The 19,999-nt window shown below is 36.2% G+C and overlaps 1 protein-coding gene across 4 annotated transcripts in view; it reads right to left on the bottom strand.

Moving 5' to 3' along the window:
* Positions 1-19,999, bottom strand: part of MSRB3 (methionine sulfoxide reductase B3) — a 190,136-nt gene that overhangs the window by 130,988 nt on the left and 39,149 nt on the right. For all 4 annotated transcript variants that reach the window (XM_011929244.1, XM_011929243.1, XM_011929242.1 and 1 more), the window contains 2 exons: positions 8,067-8,175; positions 6,393-6,470 (listed from right to left, as the gene is read on the bottom strand). In XM_011929244.1, coding sequence (XP_011784634.1) covers positions 6,393-6,470; positions 8,067-8,175 — 187 coding nt within the window. The remainder of the gene's footprint in view (positions 1-6,392; positions 6,471-8,066; positions 8,176-19,999) is intronic.

Here is a 19,999-nt window from a genome sequence, read left to right as displayed (position 1 = left end):
TGTTTCAATGATGCTAAGCGAAATAACCAAGAGTGATTAAAATGAAATATTAAAATTTCATTCTACTATAATTCTTTAACTTTCTTCTTTTTTAAGTGTTTGAGTGTTACTATTGTAAATCCATTTGTATTCTGGCTGTGTGATCTTCACAAGTTACTTATCCTCTCTCAGTTTCCTCATCTATAAAATGTGTGGTTGTGAAGATTAAATGAGTTCATATATATGAAGCACTAAAAACCATGCCTGGCATATGGTAAGTGCTGTATAAGTGTTAGCTACTGTTTTAGCATTATTATGATTATCATTAGTGAATCTATAGAAAATGAGCTATTCAGTGCAAAGGCTGCTGAATAAGTGTATACAAAATATTAAAATGTCCTATGTGGTTCTTCAAGGTCTCAAACAAAATTATCAGAAGTTGATTGGACATGCATAGTGTTGAAGTTTATCAGCTAACAAGGAAAGAGTTTCCACTGAGGCTGTTAGTTAACATCCCTATTTCCTTCTTTTTTCACTCCCAGAATCTATCTTCTGCACTGTTACGGCTTACATCTCATTTTCATCATGCTATTACCTTATTCAAAATTTCTTCACTATCTATCTAACAAAGTTCAGATATGCATGTGATCAACAGCTAAGTATTTGGTGATTACTATGTAGCCAGGGGCTATAAACATACACATGACTGAGGTATGGCCTTGCCATTGTGAAATTCACTCCTAGAGGGCAGAAAAGCACATAGGCAGATAATTATAAAACAAAGTAGAAATTGCAATGATGGAAGTGCATTCAAAGTGCTATGGAGCAGAGATGAGGGATACCCAAGTTCACACTAGAAGGATCAGATAGGGCTTTATGGAGGAAAAGATTCCAAGGCTTAAAAGATTTCTAGTAGGAATTTAGATGCCTTCTCTGGCATCCAAGGACTTCCTTAATTGGTCCCCTGTAACTCCCCAGCCATATCTCCCATTACTCCCAACATAACTCACCTGCCCACTCCTATTGGACTAGTGTTCCATATCCTTGGAAAATCCACTTTTGATCCTGTCTCTGATACCTCTTTTCATATGGCATTCTCTACCAGGCATCCTCCAACTGGGAAAAACTGAACCCCTCTCTTGGCCTGGTAAAGTGTGTTTTCATCTCTTCCATGAAATCTTGCCTGACTTTGATGTAGTCATATTCCTTCCTATTACATATAAAAGCACTTCAAACAGGCACATTCAGAGAGACACTAGCATTATTTTGTCATATTTCATAATGGTTTGTTGTGTTTTTCTTACTATGCCAAAAAAGTAAGTATGTTGAGGAAAAAAAGTTTCATAAATTTATTTTATTTATTCTACAATACCTAGGAAAGTGTCAACCAAAGCAAAATATAAATGATCAAAAATACTTTCTGAATTATTTTCCCAGTGCTTTCTTTGGTTTATCTAATGTGCAATAAATTCACTTTATGAAGTTTTAAAAGTTCAAATAACCAGAGGAGAAAACATTCTTACTTCTGTCAGTTAATTTACTAACTGAAAGTCATTAGTACTGTATGAGAAATAAACTAGCTTGGTAAAATTTGTGAATGTGAAGAAAATGTGAACCATGGAATAAATTATACATTTGGTTTATAAGAAGGTTGTGAATGAGGTTCTTGTACTTGGTAAGCAGTAAGAAAGCAGTATATTGTTCAGAGAGGGAATGTATTTAGAGTACAAGTTTGAAAATGAAATGAGAATAATTGAATAGCCTTTTTTGTGAGGAAGTAAAATACACACAGCAGTCAAATAAATGATGAGGATTATGCTCGTACGTGCATGCACACACACATACACTTTAAGTGTGAATAAAATAACAGAAATAGCAGTGGGGGAAACGATCTTTTCATAATGACTAGATACTTTATATTTAGCACTCTTCTTATTTCTTCTCTCTTATCTATTTCCTGCCCACTATTATTTGTCATGCCGTTCTTCTAGTTAATCTGTTCTGTCTAGTTTTCTACCCTCACTCCTTTCTAACAAACAGAAACTCCACACACTTTATACACACACACACACACACACACACTTCAGTTGTTTCCTACACTTTTGTTCAAAGCATAAAACCAATTACCTACAGGGCCCCTGATAGTGACAACATTAATTTACCAGACTAGTGAGTGGTTTTGAAACTTTTGCTCATGAACCCCTAAAAGAATTTTGATATAAAAAAATAGACTTTTTGTGCCAGTTATCAAATAAAGTTAGAGCCTCTCACCTCTAAATCCATCTTCTTTGCCTGCTCTGCTAAAATGGGGCTGGGCCCTTTAAATATTTTTTTCTTTGTCAGCCAGCATGATGTTTAACTTCGCCAGCTGAGGGCACAGGAGGCAGACTCCAGGAGGAAAAGGCCTTTCCTTTCTGGTTTCGGGATGCTTGCTTAACAAGCTCCTCCAGCGCTTGCAGCATCTTTCACATCCAGATCCCACAGCCCATGCAGTTTCTCTGCTTCCAGGCTTTTGCAATGAGGGCAGCTTCTCTAGTGCCAGACTCCAGTTACATGACTGGATTCTCCTGCACCCATCTTCTCCCGTGTATGCAGCTTTTCCTGCAACCAACTCCTACAGAGCACACAGCTCCTTCTGCCTTCAGCTTAGGTAGCATACTCTGCTTCCCAGCTACATGAGTGGCTTCTTCAGTGCCAGGTGCTGCTCTCTGTGCACAGCGATGAGCAGCAGTCAGCGGCCAGCAGCTTACCCTGGCACTCCACTCAGATGGTTTGGTAGTGGAGTGTCTCCACTGAGACACCCTGCAAACTGCTTTCCCCAGCTTCCCAGAGGGTAAATTTCCAGCAAATTTCAGATTTCAGGAAAGCTCCAGCAAGTTGCACCATCATGGCACCATAACAACTTCTCTGATGTTTAGTGGCTACAGCCATGCCCTCTCCAACAAGGTCTAGTCCTCAGCCCTGTGTGTACGGAGGGGTGCAGAGGATTTCTTTGGCTGTCTATCTCAGTCCTAGGAGTCATGATTGTTTCTTATATCTGCTATTTCTGTATTCTTTAGAATTTCTCTTCATTTCTTACTACCCAACACCTTATTACCACAATCCTCTCTTACAGTTCATAATTCTGTAAACCTTACTATTCAAAATACTGTGTATTCTGTGTCCTGACTGGGTGCTAACTGATACTTCCTCGTACTTTTTTTTTTTTTTTTTTTTTGAGATGGAGTCTTGCTCTGTCACCCAGGCTGGAGTGCAGTGGCACCATCTCGGCTCACTGCAAGCTCCACCTCCCGAGTTCATGCCATTCTCCTGCCTCAGCCTCCCGAGTAGCTGGGACTACAGGTGACAGCCACCGTGCCCGGCTAATTTTTTGTATTTTTCATAGAGATGGGGTTTCACCGTGTTAGCCAGGATGGTCTCGATCTCCTGAACTTGTGATCTTCCCGCCTCGGCCTCTCAAAGTGCTGGGATTACAGGCATGAGCCACCACGCCCAGCTCATACATTTTAAATTAAGTTAAAATGTCTTATCAGAAATTCTTTAAATTGCAGAAGATTAATTTTCTGGTGTTTTTTGTATTTTATACATACTTCAAATGTAGATTTGTCAAAACCTTAGAGATACATATTTAGATCACTGAGCAGATGAAGTCCTCCATATAATCTACAAAGCCAGTCCTCACTGTCAAATGAATCAACCAAATCAGATGTATTCCATGTCTGAAAAAAAAGACTTCCATTTATTTCATTTTTGTTCATTTGAAAAAAGATATGAATACATGTATTCATGGGAGCCTTCTCACTTAAGTAGGCTAGTAGAAAATGAATGGACAGACAGCAGATGGAGAGACAGACAAGCAGGCAGACAGGGAGGTGGACTGTGCTGTGCCAGGAGCCTTGCCAAGGTGAAATATGACTTCACTTTTTTTTTTTTGACATGGAGTCTCGCTCTGTTACCCAGGCTGGAGTGCAGTGGTGCCATCTCAGCTCACTGCAACCTCCGCCTCCCGGGTTCACCCCATTCTCCTGCCTCAGCCTCCCAAGTAGCTGGGACTACAGGCGCCCGCCACCACGCCTGGCTAACTTTTTATATTTTTTAGTAGAGACAGGGTTTCAACGTGTTAGCCAGGATGGTCTCGATCTCCTGACCTCATGATCCGCCCACCTTGGCCTCCCAAAGTGCTGGGATTATAGGCGTAAGCCACTGCGCCCAGCCCCAATTTCACTATTTTTTACCAACACGTTTTGAACCTTGCTTTCAATGAGTCTCTTTAAAGTTCCCGAACTGTCATTTTGTTTGATGCCCTGGAGATTGTACCCCAGGGCAATACATGGTAAGATTTGGGCTGGGTGAAAGATATGTCACCTCTTGTGAAGTGGGAGAAGGGTGTTCATGATAGAGGAGGTGGGAGGAAGACACAGCCAACCACAGACATTCAGACATATCAGTTTCAGGAAAATGCACATACAGAAGTTGGCACTAGACCAATGAGCTACTCGACTATATTCTCCAATGAAGGATACAGCAAGGAATTTTTTTCCAAAATAGACAAGAAAACAAGTAAAAAGAAGCAAACAATTAAAATTAGAAAAAAGTAGAATAAAAGTATTAAATCACATTCCTTATAAATGTGGAAAATAAAAGCTCTCCTTGTAAGTATAGAAGTAGATGAAATAGAGGCAATATCACATCAAATGTGAAACCTGACTCCTACTAGCATCTATGTTTGGATAAGGGTCTTGCTTTTAGGATTTGTGACTCAAAAATCTCACATGGGTTAAATTGTTCATTTACAGTGGTTCTGTTTCTTATTTAAAACAGTAAGTTTTCTTTAGATCCCATACTTTAGTGAATCACATGATAGGGAAGGAGATGGAGAATCTGAATCAAAAAGTAAAGGGGATGTGGCCAACTTTTACCATTTGGGATATTAACAAGTTTAACATGGCTCAGCAAAAACTATCTTAAGTGTTATATCAACTATTATGACATAAGCTAAAGGTGTTGAAATATTATATAAGGAGTGTGTTTTCTGAGAGGAAATGGGTGACAATTTGAAGGGTCGGTTTTTTAACAGGAGGAATACGTAAGAATTCAGAACAGATTCTCAACCAATGCTAATGTTCAATAAGGTTTGTGCAATGTAAGAAACGTTTTAAATCTTTTTTTTTTTTTTAATTTCAAGGAAACCACTGTTTCCTGTTATTTCTAGAAAATCGGTAAATGCTGGCTTTTTAAAAGAGAAACATTTATGGAGAGATATTAAGTGTGTTTTAGCTATAAGTATCAGATCTTTGTTTATTTATTTCCCCTAAGAAACTCTGTAATTCTGTTTTAAATAAATGACATTTACTTTTTTTTTTTTTTTGAGATGGAATCTTATTCTGTCACCCAGGCTTGAGTGCAGTGGCGTAGTCTTGGCTGACTGCAACCTCCGCCTCCCGGGTTCAAGTGATTCTCCTGCCTCAGCCTCCTGAGTAGCTGGGACTACAGGCACACACCACCACGCCTGGCTAATTTTTGTATTTTTAGTAGAGATGAGGTTTCACCATGTTGGCCAGGCTAATCTCGAACTCCTGACCTCAAGTGGTGCACCCACCTTGGCCTCCCAAAGTGCTGGGATTACAGGCCTGGGCCACCACACCTGGCCAATGACATTTACTCCCAATTAAGGTTTCTGCCTTTTTATTCCCCCAAGTCAGCAACCCGTGGTAAGTATAGGGCTTCTAGAATTTTCTCCACCTAGATAAATAAATTTTCGGTAAAGATTTTCCTTTCTTGAATAACATCCATAATCTCCAGGATATACTATCTGAATGAACTATTTTAGTCAGAAAGTCCAGTGTGCTGCCTATTTTATGGTAAACTGTTGGGATCTTTAAAATAAAGATTTTGAATCTATGCAAAACTGTTAACCTCATATTACATAATTTGCTTTCCTATGTAAAGGTATGTTCCCATGTTACATTCAATACAGGTATTTCCCTTCATTGCAAAAGTATAATCTACTTGGTGGATATTATTCAATGTGAAGGATATACATGAAGAACTTTTCATTATGTTCCAATAAATATTTAAGGCCATCATTTGAAGGTTTAAAAAATCAGTAAATGCATAAACATTTCTATGCTTGCCAAAATATCTTTCATAGCTCTACTTAGCACCATGGTTATTAATATGAACAAGTTAATGTTGGATATTTTAAAGATCCAAGTAGTACAAAATCAGCCAGTCTGTCACACTGGTAGTTTACCATGAAATCAATAATTACTTTTATTTCGTTGGGGGTAAATGGAAATAGAAAAACAAACAGAAGAAAATTCAGCAATGGAAAGATTCTAAGACGAATAAGCAATAACTAGTTTGCTGCCATCTGTGATGTAGCCATACCTATAGGTTTTCAACATACTTACTTAAACAATGGAGTTCCACAAACAACACATTTATATATTCCAGGATCTTTGTGATGTGTGTACTCTCCTTCAAAGGCACTGATAAATAATAAACAGATCATTGAAAAAATTAAAGTTAGCATTATTTCTTACAGAATGTATTTGCTTAAACTATATTTCTCTAACAAATCTTTCAAGGTCTTTTTGTCCTAGAATGAAAACAAACCAAACATATGGAAATCTGAACTTTACTAATACATTTCAAATCTATATAATAAAATGTACATATAACTACTACAAACTAGTGCAGGTTACATTAAAAAAAAAGCCATCTAGTTACATAATGCTTAGAAAAAGATTTTTTTTCTATTAAAAAAAAGCCTGTAGTTTAGATTCACAGAAAGAACATTACATAAGATTTTGCTACTTTACAGGGTGCAAGAGTATATACCAGAAAATGCAGAAGGGTCCAAGACTTCAAGTGGAAGGAGTCTTATTTTTTGGTTTGAAAAGGAATATTGCAGCTTTAAGGGAATATTTTTCTAAGTTAACAATCTTAAAGGCTAGGAGGTCATTCAGCTAATACAAATCAGCTGTGCTAGCCCAACAAAAAGTCTATGTGCTCTGCAGCTTGTTTTTATTATCCTTTCACCCTCTTTATGAGGTCCAATTTTTTTATAAACAGAATTTTTAAGAATGACCTAATCTCTGGTTGTTTGTGTGCATTAAATCATTTTGCTAGTCATGTACACAACAGAATGGATAGAAATGCTCGCAAGCTGAGACTGAAGTCCACTGCTAGCTCATCGTATGCTAAGGGTGGACTCCGTCAGAGAGTCAACATTTGGCAAATTCAGTAAACAGTAGATACTGTGACAGGAAGAGAGTGTTGCCTGTTAACAGGGATCCTATGTGTAGTAGAGAGCTCTTTCAGTTCATGAATGAAAATAAGAAGTTACATCATTAATAAATTTGGATCAGAGGTAAGCTACGGTCTTATGCCAAGCTCCATGGTATAAATTAGACAACAAAGTCGTTGGACCTTGGCAAGTTACCTTTGAGCTAGAATCAGCTGAGAGAGGCTTTATTCACTAAAAACAGTCTTGGAAGTGAACAAACTCTTTTTTCAGGACTTAGGGCGAACTTCCAAGGACCAAAGCCATGTGAGGGCAGTTATTGAAAATTTTTGACATTCCAACCACAAATGAGCCAATAAATACTTTCTCCACATGTGCTTCAAAAAGAAATTGGAGTGGGGTAGAAAAGAACTAAATTATGCTACCTTCTTTTTGCAGCCAAAACGTCTATACTTACAATGGCCACCTTCAAAATTTCAGCATCCTGGCATAGTGCCAAGTCCCTCATGGTTTTGCTTACTGTGATGTCTTCCCAAAAAATGTACCTAAATCGCTATTACTTCCACACATTTTGTAGTAAACTAAAAACAGGCCCTTAACAAAAGCTTTGTGACTTTATATCAGATATGGAGTGTTCATTAAATGGAGAAAAGAACAAATAAAACTTAGTCTTAACCTAAACAATATCATTTTAACCTTTTCAAGGATACTAATTTGTAGACTTTAGCAAGTAAGTATAGAATGCTTTAAATTAATTGGCAAGGAAGAGGATTGCAGGGGGCGGGGGGAGAAGAAATCTAGCTCTTATTTAATGACTTTTTATTAAAGCTCACCTTACCTTTCGGTCCCTTTCTCCTGAGTGACATGGTACTGCAGGGGTGTTAGCCGCTTCCTCAGTTCCTGCTGGGAAAAGACCACCTTACAGTTCTTTTTATCCCTACATGACCCTGAAAAGAGAGAGGATATGGGAGAAGAACGCTTTTTAGCTTGAATCCTAAATAATTGCTTTGGCTGGCCGCCACAGCACAGCTTCTGCAGTCACTTGTCAATGACCAGACCAGTCTCTAATGCACTGGAAATGCTTACCTGAACTGCAGCTGATTATTTCTCTAAGTTTAAAAAGAATGTTTCTTAAGATTCAGATGATTCCACTGGAGCAGTGACAATATGCTATAGCCAAAGTCTCTAGCATGTGATACTAAAAACTCACTGATCATTCACAAGATACATGCTTTATATCTCCCAGTATCCTGAAACCCTTTTTGTTCCAAATAAATTCAAAACATAATTTACAAACATTTACACTGTATATATAAAATGATGGGCATATTAAGTTAAACCATAAGTCTGCAATAATTTTGCATCTTAGTAGAATAGCCTGAAACCATCAAAATTCAATTTCCATTCCTATTTTATGAGCTCTAAAAATATTTTTTTCTATGACCAGGAATTACTGTTCTCCATGATTGCATCAGAAACTTCACTAGATTCTGTACACTCCTTCAAAATATAAAGATTCTGTATATCTCTTCAAAGACTGTATCTTACCATATTAAATGGGTAGCAAGAAAATTTCAGTACACTATAGGAGGAGGCACTTTCACTAATGCAGATTCAAGAAGTTCCAAAGAAAGAGTGGGAAAAATAGAAAAGGAGAAAGACAAAGAAAAAAGGAAACGTGAATACGATTTTTAGAAACCTACATTTTCTTTTTGCAAAGTACATCTAGGAAGACTTCACTGATTAACTGTATTTGAATGGTGAAATAATTCTAACGCGATTCTGATAACAATGGCAGCTTTTATTTCAACCTATACAGCCTGCAGTAAAATGTTCAGACAACACCTGTTTATATGTAGTATTTTATTTTACATGAGCAAATGACTGAAAAGAAATATAACTCCAGGACAGGGTAGCCATTACTCACTGCAGTAAAATTGCTTTTCTTTGCCATCCATCACAGTGGGAAAGAAGCCTGCAGATGGTCCTAAATGTGGAGAGTTTTTGCCATGTTTTGAAATTACTACAAGAAAGCTTGCTTAGTTTCCCAAATAGTAAACGCAACTTCTTTTGAAATATAAAGAAATATGATTTAGGAGTGGAAATGCTTCCCGCTTTTTTAACTTTCAAGGTACCTAATGTCATAGTATGAGATCACTGACCTTAAACTAGGAAAACATTATCTAGCCGGTTATCCTGACTAGGGGGTTGAAGAAGGATATCAGCTTGCAGAATCAGGGCCACCAAGAGAGTGGCTTATTCTCCACAAGAGAAAATGGAGGCAGCAAAAGAGCTCAAAGACAGAGCCAAAGAGCAAGATACACCTTGGAGTGGGCCTGCGGGTTGTCAGACAGCACCTCTGCTGACCCTCCACAAATACTTCGGCCCTTCCCTGGCCTAGAAAGATCCACAGGCACAGCAGGCATGTCACTCATGGCATGTTGATCTCTCATCTCACTGGACCCCATTTACTACTTGTATTTTTGCTGCTATCAACGGGTTAGGTAGAAATGTTTCCCTGAGAAATGTCTGTCCTATCAGAACAAGCCTCTCAATAGCTTGAATGCAAAGTGGCCCTTTCTTAAATAATCAGTCAACAGCAATAGGTGAGTTTCTGTTCAATTCAGTACAGACTTCTTAAAAATGATTTTATTCTCATTTATTTGTTGGAAGGGTTGTATCTTAGTTAATAGTGTCACAAAATCATTAACTGCAAACTTAACATGACAAAATGATTTGGTTAAAATTATTCTTTTCAATGCCATAAATAATTAAAATATGTACAATTAAAATCAAACAATTCTATCCAAAATATTTTTGTTAATATATGTTCATTCATACAAAAAGATCAATTGTGTTCCCAAAGTTGAGAGAACTAAGCTACCCATCTGTATGTCATTTAGTACAAGAGAAGCAACTGCAGGTTTAAATTACATGGTATTGGATTGCAATTTCCTAACATTGGATGCTTTTCTGCTTTTTTACCTTGAGTCATTTACTAAGGAGTGTTCATAAAAAGTAGCTTAAAGCACAGATGCTTGCAAATCATTTAGGCAAAGATGTTTCTCTCTTTTTCATTCTCCCTCTCTCATGAATCTCTCTTTTCTGAAGAAAGAGAATAAAACTGTTGGTCAGTATTGATGAACCATGTCAAGTATTTGTACAAGAAAAAAGGTAAAATTGAAAACATCTGATTGAAGTAAATAATACAAACATAAAAGCTTTACTAGTGAATGAAGGGTATTGAAGAGACTTTATTTCATAGATTAGAAATTACTTTTGATCTAAACATTCTTAAAAACAGATTGTTTTCCACTATGAAACATCTCATTAACTGTGCTACAGAGACCTCGTTTTAATGGCAAGCCTTGAAAGAGTGCTGCTGTACTCCTTCGTTAGTCTCCGTCTTATTTGGGTGGAGAATAAAGATTTCATTCCAGCTTTGTTTGTTTGTCTTTCAAGAACCACTAAAGCAGTATTCACACAAATTTTGTAGGAATGTGCCCTATGTCATAGCCTACAAATTATTTGGTTTTGGTGCACTTAAAGGTCACCTTCCAAATTAGCAAAATTTTTCTACATCCTGGCTTTTCAACCTTAAGTATAAATATTGTTTCCTAACTGTAAGTGAGGTTTTTCCTTTAAGAAATACTAGTGATTATTTAAAGTTGTCAAACTTTGTATGTTTTCACTCTTTGATTATACTATATTCTCAAAATAATTAGGTTTTTTAAGTATATCTAATACTGAAAGGAAATATATGTAGACTAGAAACAACCATTGTGATTTTACATTAAACAATGCAATGAGAAGTTAGATTTTAATAAGCGTCTTGCCACACCATTTAATAATAATATACTTCCTGGACAATTTAAAGTTATACCATTACATTAGCCTTTCTATTATCAGAATCAAATATTGGCATATATAAACACAGAAAAGCTTCACTTTTGTCTCCGATTTCCCTTCTCCCTATCAGACTCACTTTTCTAAAGTCATATGGTGCCACTGTCAATCTTGAAAAAATCATTTCATTTTGAAATTCTAGAGTAATTCATTGGATGGTATCCCTTTACTGTCTTCACTCAGGTACTGTAATGTTCTTATTACACAGGGTAATTTAACATTAGTATTATATGACATCTGTTCAATGACCTCTAAATTGGCTTAGAAGTATGTTTGGGAAATATTTTTCCCTATATTTAAATGTTTAATAGTGTCTTTTGAAGGCACAAGTGAGTGTGTGTGCATATACATGTAACACAAGTACATATTTGAGGAGATAATATTGCCATTTTGGTATCTAATCACAATACTGTTCCCTACAGAGTAACTTTGGGATAGATCAGATCCATCGTGAACTCAGTCCAAGGATATTTTATTTACTGAAATATGCCCAAAGTCTCTTTTTATATCGAGGCTTGTCCTGTGTTGTTGCCTCAAGGCCAGTATTGTTTCAAAGCCCCAGTATGAAGCTCTTGCTATTAGTACAAATAAACATACAGCAAGAGTTTGCTTTCTGGCTCTGCCTGCTTCCCAGCCACGTGACCTGAAGCAAGTCACCTTCGCTATGGGTTGCCACCCTCAAAGATCTGCTGTAAGGATCACAGCCATTGGCACTTACTTCATTTTGATTACAGTGAATTCTGAGGTTAAAATTGTATTTTAACAGATGGCCAGGTCCAGTATTTAGTGTGTAGCAATCTTTTATTGGTAATTCTTTTTCTATAATAATTCCCTGGGAACAGTACTTTCCTCACACCTTATCTTTTTTTAAAATGATTAAAGTAGGAAATGAAGAAAGAAAATAAAAAAGAAAATAAAGTTGGAGTTCTTCTACATGCCAGGCACATGTCTAGGCACTTTCACATAAATACGTTTAATCATCTCAATAATTCTAGAAAGTGACTGTCATGCCCATTTTACAGATACAGAAACTCAGGCTTGGAGAGGTTATAACATACCTTACTAAGGACAAACAGAAAGTAGACATATCAACTCAAACCCAGGGCTGACTGCAAAACCCATAGTTGCTATATTTTCTTTCTTTCTTTCTTTTTTTTTTTTTTTTTTTTGAGATAGAGTCTCATTCTGTCACCCAGGCTGGAGTCCAGTGGTGTGATCTCAGCTCACTGCAACCTCTGCATTTCAGATTCAAGCAATTCTCCTGCCTCAGCCTCAGCCTCCAGAGTAGCTGGGATTACAGACGCCCACCACCACACCTGGCTAATTTTTGTATTTTTGGTAGAGATTGGGTTTCGACATGATGGCCAGGTTGGTCTCAAACTCCTGACCTCAGGTGATCCACCCACCTCGGCCTCCCAAAGTGCTGGGATTACAGGCGTGAGCCACTGCACCCAGCCAATCATCATATTTTCTGTCAGGAAAAATTATGTAACAACTTTTTTCTTTCTTCTCTAACTATACAATAACTTTCAGCTTAAAAACTAACAAAATAATAAGGGGCAAAAAGTAATAATCACCTCAGTACATTAGAAAAGTTACATACATTCATCTATAGCCAATGTCTCTTTTCCCTGTATTTACTCCTTCAACATAGGGTCAGTGACAAGTTTCATACAGGATTTTCACAAAGTCTATAAAACGTTGAAAGGCTTTTTAACTTCCTGTTAAGAAGTAAATTAGATCTGTTACCTAAATCTTACTTTCAAGTCATAAATTTTATATTTCGATGTGAAAAATCAAAACAAAACCTAAGGATTCCATAACTTTAATTTTGGTTCTAGGATCAGAAAAAAATGAAACTATTAAATATTTTCCCAAGATAATAAATGAATAAGGATAAAAATATCTTGTTTTGCTTTGAGTTTAGTAGGTTAAAACAGTAAAGTTCATGTTGAAATATCTTGCTGCTATATTTAAAGGTGGTATACTTTATTTTTCACTGCAAATTTGGCTGGTTATTAGTCACTGGAAAACTGAGCAAAGTTTTACTTCAGGCATAGTACAGTGTTAGAATTTCTAAATAATTGGCCATTTGGAAAAGCCAAATCTAGTACATTTTTAGGATAAAATGTAAAATATATATCATAACTATCATTTTTTGTTTGCATTCTAGTAATTCAATAAAGGCTTTAAGACAAAACTACAAAGCATGGGGGAAGAAAAGCTCTATATTTGTAGAACCATACCCAATTCTGATTTTTCTCTCAAAGTAGACATATATAGGAAAAACATTCCTGAGATTAACATACAAACTCATATGTCAGGACACTTTTGCTTCAGTCCTCTGGTTTCCACAAAACTAGAGCTGCAGGGCTTACTCTGAGGACCACTGATGCAAGATTTTTTTCTTAAATTGTTTGCTTAAGTCATCAAAAATGTTGAGTGTTTACACAGTGCCAGACTCTATGCTAAGTAAGATATATTCATTAGTTCACTAATTATTTATTGAGAACCTATTATCTGCTGGCATTATTCTAAGTACTTAGGATATACCAGAGAACAAAATAAAGTTCTACTTTCCTGGAGCTCCCATTCCAGCAGGAGCAAGGGAAGACAGACAAACTACAATGAAAATAAGTAAGTAAATTACATAGTCTCTTAGAAGGTGGTAAGTATTCAGGAAGGAAAAAGGAAAACTGGAGGACTGGGAGTGAAAGGAATAAGGATTATAATCTTAAATAGAGTGGCCAAGGAAGTCTCACTGAGGTGATATTTGAGCAAAGCCCTGAAGGAGGAGAGGAAGGTGTCTGTGCTGATCTCTGAAGGAATAGCTTTCCGAACACATGGCAGAAACGACCAATGCAAGAGATAAAAACACTAACAAGTTCATATTCCAGTGGCAGAGACACAGACAGGTAACCTCAGTGCAAGTGCTAAAACCTGAATATGGATAAGCAACAATTTAAATATATAAGGAATATGCTTTTAAACCAGGAAGTTTACAACTACATATCTTCATACAGACATTGTTTAGCATTACCTTTTTTACTTCCAAGAGAAAGTTTAGTGAATATCCATTTAGCAAAGTGCTACCCTCAAAATAGCTCTTGGAAAGTATTTTTCTGGCTGAACTTTCAATGTATGATCAGAGTGCAAGTTCTGTTAATTTGATTTGTCTTAAAGCCATCGTTTTTACACTATAGATCATCATTCTCAACTTGGAGTCATACGTAAGAGGATACTCGATGGCTGTTTCTGGCGATGAATTTTGGATGAGCCTGGAGAACAAAAAACTCTTTGACCAGACAATGCTGTTGCCCTTCTGAAACACTCCAGTAACCCTCCCCTTCAGAGTAATCTTCTGGCCCTGGCAGGAAACATCCATAACCAAAGAAAGTATAAAATTAGTACCTGTTCTATTTTTTAAAAACATTCTTAATTTTTACATTTTGTTTCAGTTTAATTTCATCTGTTCTCCAAGCCCCAAATATAACACACACAAAAATAAATCTATGAGTTCTAGGACTCAGAAAAAAAATTGTTTCTTCTTAAGGTAAAGAGTTATTCTTTCCTATATGTAAGAAAAATCATATCTTTATCTGTCATAATAATAATCACATTTAATGCCTTCTTGCTGTTTTACTATTACTTCACATAAGACAATTGCACAAGATCAGTTTCAATTATATTCCATAGACATATGCACAGAGTTCTAATTAACATCAATGGACATTATAAGCATGCAACATACCATTGTAAACTTTTTGAATTAAACAAGACCATATGTTTTAGTGGTGCATAGTTGAATGATAAAAATGGCCTTCAGTATGGTTCTCATACTGAAGGTTTGAATAAATACACTCAGAAGATGTTGTCAAGCAAGTTTTCCTTCCAAGGCTACACATCCTGATAAGTTCACCTCTATTAGCACTTTCAGTATTAGTGTATTTACTCTGCAAGGTACTACTTAAATGGGCAAATACAGTATTATGCAACTATTCTCAAACATCTTCATTCATTTCTGCTTTATTTTCCCAAACACATTGCAAATTCTTTGAAGATAAAAACTGTTGAGCCTAATATTAATTTATACTTTCTACAACTATTTATTAAACATCTACAGTGAATCAAGAACTGTCATGAGCACTGGAAAGTTAAAAATAAATAAGGTAGTGTTCCTAATCTAGGAGAACACATATTTTAGCAGGAAAGATAAGACAAACAATCTATACAATGTGCAGTCTTACAGTAAAGGTATGTGCAAAGTTTTGTGTAAAGAGAGTTAACAAAAAGGATGTTAACACTTTAAAATTTTTCCCACCTAGATTTAATCATATCTGCTTATAAATGAAATATAGAAAACTCAAATAACTAATAGCAACAGCATTCACAGGGTGCCAGAAAAGATCCAAACAGAAAAATACATCTAGACATCCCAACAGATATAATATGATCAAACGTGTACAAGTCAAGGTGGTCATTACCCTATCCTGATGAAAAGTATGCAGTCTTTCATGTAAGAGTAGCAGCTAATTTAACAAACAAACAAACAAAAAAATCTGGATAAAATGTAGGTTCAGATTTGAAAAGGGAGAAATTGGGGAACTGAGAAGTAAGGCAGTTTTAAAATTAAGGGGGAAAACGTGCAAACACTTTCTTATTGTAAGTCAAGGGGAGTAAATGTATTTTTCACAGTACTGAAAGGTTATTAATGTGAATTAAAATTCTAACCTTAACAGTAAAATCTCATTCATGAAGCTACACTATTTTCTTGATGGGAAACAATAGAGGTTTAGCACTACATTCATCCTGATGAAACATCCATTAATAATTCACCCGAATGAATGATAGAAGCCACATTTTGCTTTTCTATCTTTCATTTGTATTATAAATTTTTAATCGTTGAATTCATGTGTATTTTATTAGCATTATTTAAGCACATAAAAAAACTAAAGAGTACATTATCAACTCTTCAAAATTTAATGCAAATACTGAGGGCAACAATTTTTTGTGTTAATGTGGACCATAAAGCCTAGAGTTTAGGAAAATATTTTTTAAACATCTTGATCCAAAGAGCATTTTCTTGCTTGCAAGGCATATAAATAAGAAGAGAATTTTTAAAGTCTCTGCCATCATCAAGTGACAACAGTGGAAGAGAAAGTCACTTAACTTCAATTCTATCTGACTGCATGTGAAATGTCTGACAAACTTGGAGTTCCCTGTTTTTAATTTTTTTTCCAGTATGGGTCTTCACTAGAACACCATAGCCCATAAAAAAAATTAAAAACAGACAGGCTCATTTCCATTCTACATTTCACATGCAATCAAAAAGATTTGCAAAAACTAGCTCGCTCTCTCATCCTCCTTCTCCCCTTGGGGAGCACCAACTGCTAGGGAGATGAGCGGAAACCACCCACAAAAAGGAAGGAAAGGAGCCTTCTCTTAGATTATCATGCAGAATTTTATTTAAATATAACATTGAGTATACTTCACCAGAAACAAAATAAAAGATATATTGTCAAAAACTCAGCTTTGCAAATTTCCAAAATTACATTACCACCCAAATCAAATTTCAAATATAAATTAATTAAGCATAAGGCCTAGAAAACAAGTCTTCAATTGCCACTCAACAAAAAGCCAAATCTGAATCTATACATTCCAGAAAAATCTGAGGAATGCTGGAGAAAAAAAAAAATCCACTTTACTTTTTCACTCAGATTTATCAAGAAAAGCCACGTTTTCCCCTGACATGGGAAGACATTATTCAATATCTTCTTGAGAGACAGTGCTCATACATATTTTAGTCATCTTTGCATCCCCAGCACCTAGTAACGTGGCTGAGAAAAAGGAAGGACTAAATGGGTATATATTGTATTTAAATACTCAATTCTCCACTTTAATTATTGCTGTTTAAATCTTCTTTCTAACAGATGTTTTCTAAATAATGACTTTGGCTATGTTTCTTATAAATTAGTTTAAGAACAGCAACAATAACATTTGCTTAATAAATCAGTGAAATTTTAAACATAAATAACGACAGTAAAAAAATTAATTCAGTAATTCAGATTACTACTCTGAATCCTATGTTACCTCTCTAGGGTTTCACATTCAAATCTCTTATTGTAACTAATATTTTATTAATTCTCTGGATTTAAGATTATAAGATTACCTGGTCCAGCATTCCCCAAAATGCGTTGTCTAAAATACTGGCTCTGAAAAAAAATTCTAACATGTTATTCCTCTTGCAGAGTGAGAAGGGAAAGGTTCCAGTGTCAAATCAAATTAGGCAAATCTAGGTGACATGGGATTCTTGAAGACCTTCTCAGAGATTTTCTTATGCTGATGTGCACTATTAAATATGTGGTCATTTGATACACCATTATTTTCTGCTCCACTAGAAAAGGGGGGAGAAAGTGGCCAAACTATAATACATTCTTGTTACAATGATTTTTAAGCTGCATCCAGATTACCAAGATGGTAGAATGTAAAAGCAGTGCATCTTAGAATTTATGCAATAGGGTAGTATGCAGGGTTGGTTCTCAATTTGATGATGAGATCCATTTTACAAGGGAAAGTCAGTAGAATTAGTGTTCCTTGGATTATAATCTGGGAAATGATGAATTTCTAGTCCAAAGCCCTCAAAAGGAAATAGGGCCCAAAAGAGTTACTACTCATGGTTGCATACCTGGTTAATGACAGCCAGGTTCTCTTGTCTGCAGCCTTCCTCCTTTAGTTTATTTGTCCATTCTGTTTCTCTCTTGAACCCATGCTTGGTTGCACTTCACCATACCTATCTATTGCTAACCCATGTGCCCACAGTCCACTCCTACCCCTATCTTCTCATCCTCCACTCCTACCACCTCCCACTAATTACATCTACACATTCCTTCTATATCCTTCAGAGGAACTGTCATTGCTTGAAATCCTGTTCCGAGAATTCAGTCTGCCATTCTGGGAGGAAAGAAGCACAATGCTTCTCACTTCTACTCCCTGCCTCCATGGTAAAACAAAAGAGAAAGTGTTCACACAGAATCATAAAACCTTCAAGTATATAACTTCTTTCATCCTATAGATAATAAAATTTGAACCTGAGGTGGCCATCTTTCTCACCAGAATGTAGATCCCTGAAGAGCAGAGATCACATTACTTGTAATGTGACATTATTTTGATATATGATGATGTTGCTTATTAACAAGCATTCATTCATTCAACAAATATTTACTGAACACCTATTATGTGACAGACACAATTGTAGTTGCTGAATTGTAACAGTGAACTAGACAGACAAAAATCTCTGCCTTTCCAGAGCTTACTTTGCAAGAACCAAGGACTTTCTATAACTGAAATAGATTTTGCCTGATCAAACCCATCACATTTCCTGGACTTTTTGGCGTCCTCCCTTACACCCCCATCTTTTTTCCCCCAATTTCTTCTCCCTTACAACAAGGCATTTAAACTGCACAGAACAAACTTTTGGAAAATGTCAGCTAATATATAATATAACAACCCTCACCTGAAGGTCATATCTAATTATAAAAGATTTGACAAGAATATTACAAAATTCTCAGTTTACAGATGCAGAATAGGAATAAAAGGTACAAAACAAAGATTCCTGGGGCCTGAAAGCAAGTTGGTGGTAGAAACAAACTAGTAAATACAGATCAAGTGTCTAATCTCTTTCTTCATCAATACCAATAATATGATGAGAAGCTCTGAAATTTGCTGTGATATTATCTAAAATTTGCCGAAGGAAGATTAAAATATTAATCAAGTGGAATATAGTATAAACAGTTTTATCTTTCTGCGCCAACATGTATTTCTGCAACAAAACAAAATCCTACAAAGCTATAGTTACAGGAATCTGAATTTTCTTTGCTTACCTCAAATTCAAATACTCTAATGATTAACATTCCATTCCTTGCTTGCAATTATGTGGCTCAATATAATAAATACATCTATTACTGAAAGAAATGCTTATCATATAAGTTAATATATAAATTTAAACTCTATAAGAGTATATCTCTTATCTACCATCTAAATAACTGATATCTTTTGTCATTTCATGGGGTATTTTTTTTTTTTTTTTTTTTTTGAGATGGAAACAGAGTCTCACCCTGTAGCCCAGGCTGGAGTACAATGATGCGATCTCAGCTCACTGCAACCCTGCCTCCTGGGCTCAAGCAATTCTCCTGCTTCAGCCTCCTGGGTAGCTGGGATTACAGGCACCCACCACCATGCCTGGCTAATTTTTGTATTCTTAGTAGAGACGGGGTTTCACCATGTTGGCCAGGCTGGTCTCGAACTCCTGGCCTCAAGTGATCTGCCCACCTCGGCCTCCCAAAGTACTGGGATTACAGGCGTGACCACTGCACCAGGCCTCAAGGTGTATTTTTTATAACATACATTTTTAAATGACTAACACAAGCGTAAATATACTAAATGTTTTTAAAAATAAAAAAAGAGGAAATTGAAATAAATGAAATGAGGATTTAAAATTTTCAAGTACATATGTATACTCATGCCATGTTGGTGTGCTGCACCCATCAACTCGTCAGCACCCATCAATTCATCATTTATATCAGGTATAACTCCTAATGCAATCCCTCCCCCCCCCCCCCGCCATGATAGGCCCCAGTGTGTGATGTTCCCCTTCCCGAGTCCAAGTGATCTCATTGTTTATATCAGGTATAACCCCCCAATGCAATCCCTCCCCCCTCCCTTGACTTTCTCTTTTTATATTTGCCTCCCTTTTCTCTTTATTTCTTTCTCTTGCCTGATTGCTTTGGCTAGGACTTTCAGGTTTATGATGAATAGGAGTGTTAGAATATGTACCCTTGTCTTTGTTCCAGTTCTCAAGGGGAATGC

Source organism: Colobus angolensis, unplaced genomic scaffold (assembly GCF_000951035.1).
Source record: "Colobus angolensis palliatus isolate OR3802 unplaced genomic scaffold, Cang.pa_1.0 Scaffold80, whole genome shotgun sequence".
NCBI lineage: Eukaryota > Metazoa > Chordata > Mammalia > Primates > Cercopithecidae > Colobus > Colobus angolensis.
This window is presented reverse-complemented; position numbering and strand designations above follow the sequence as displayed.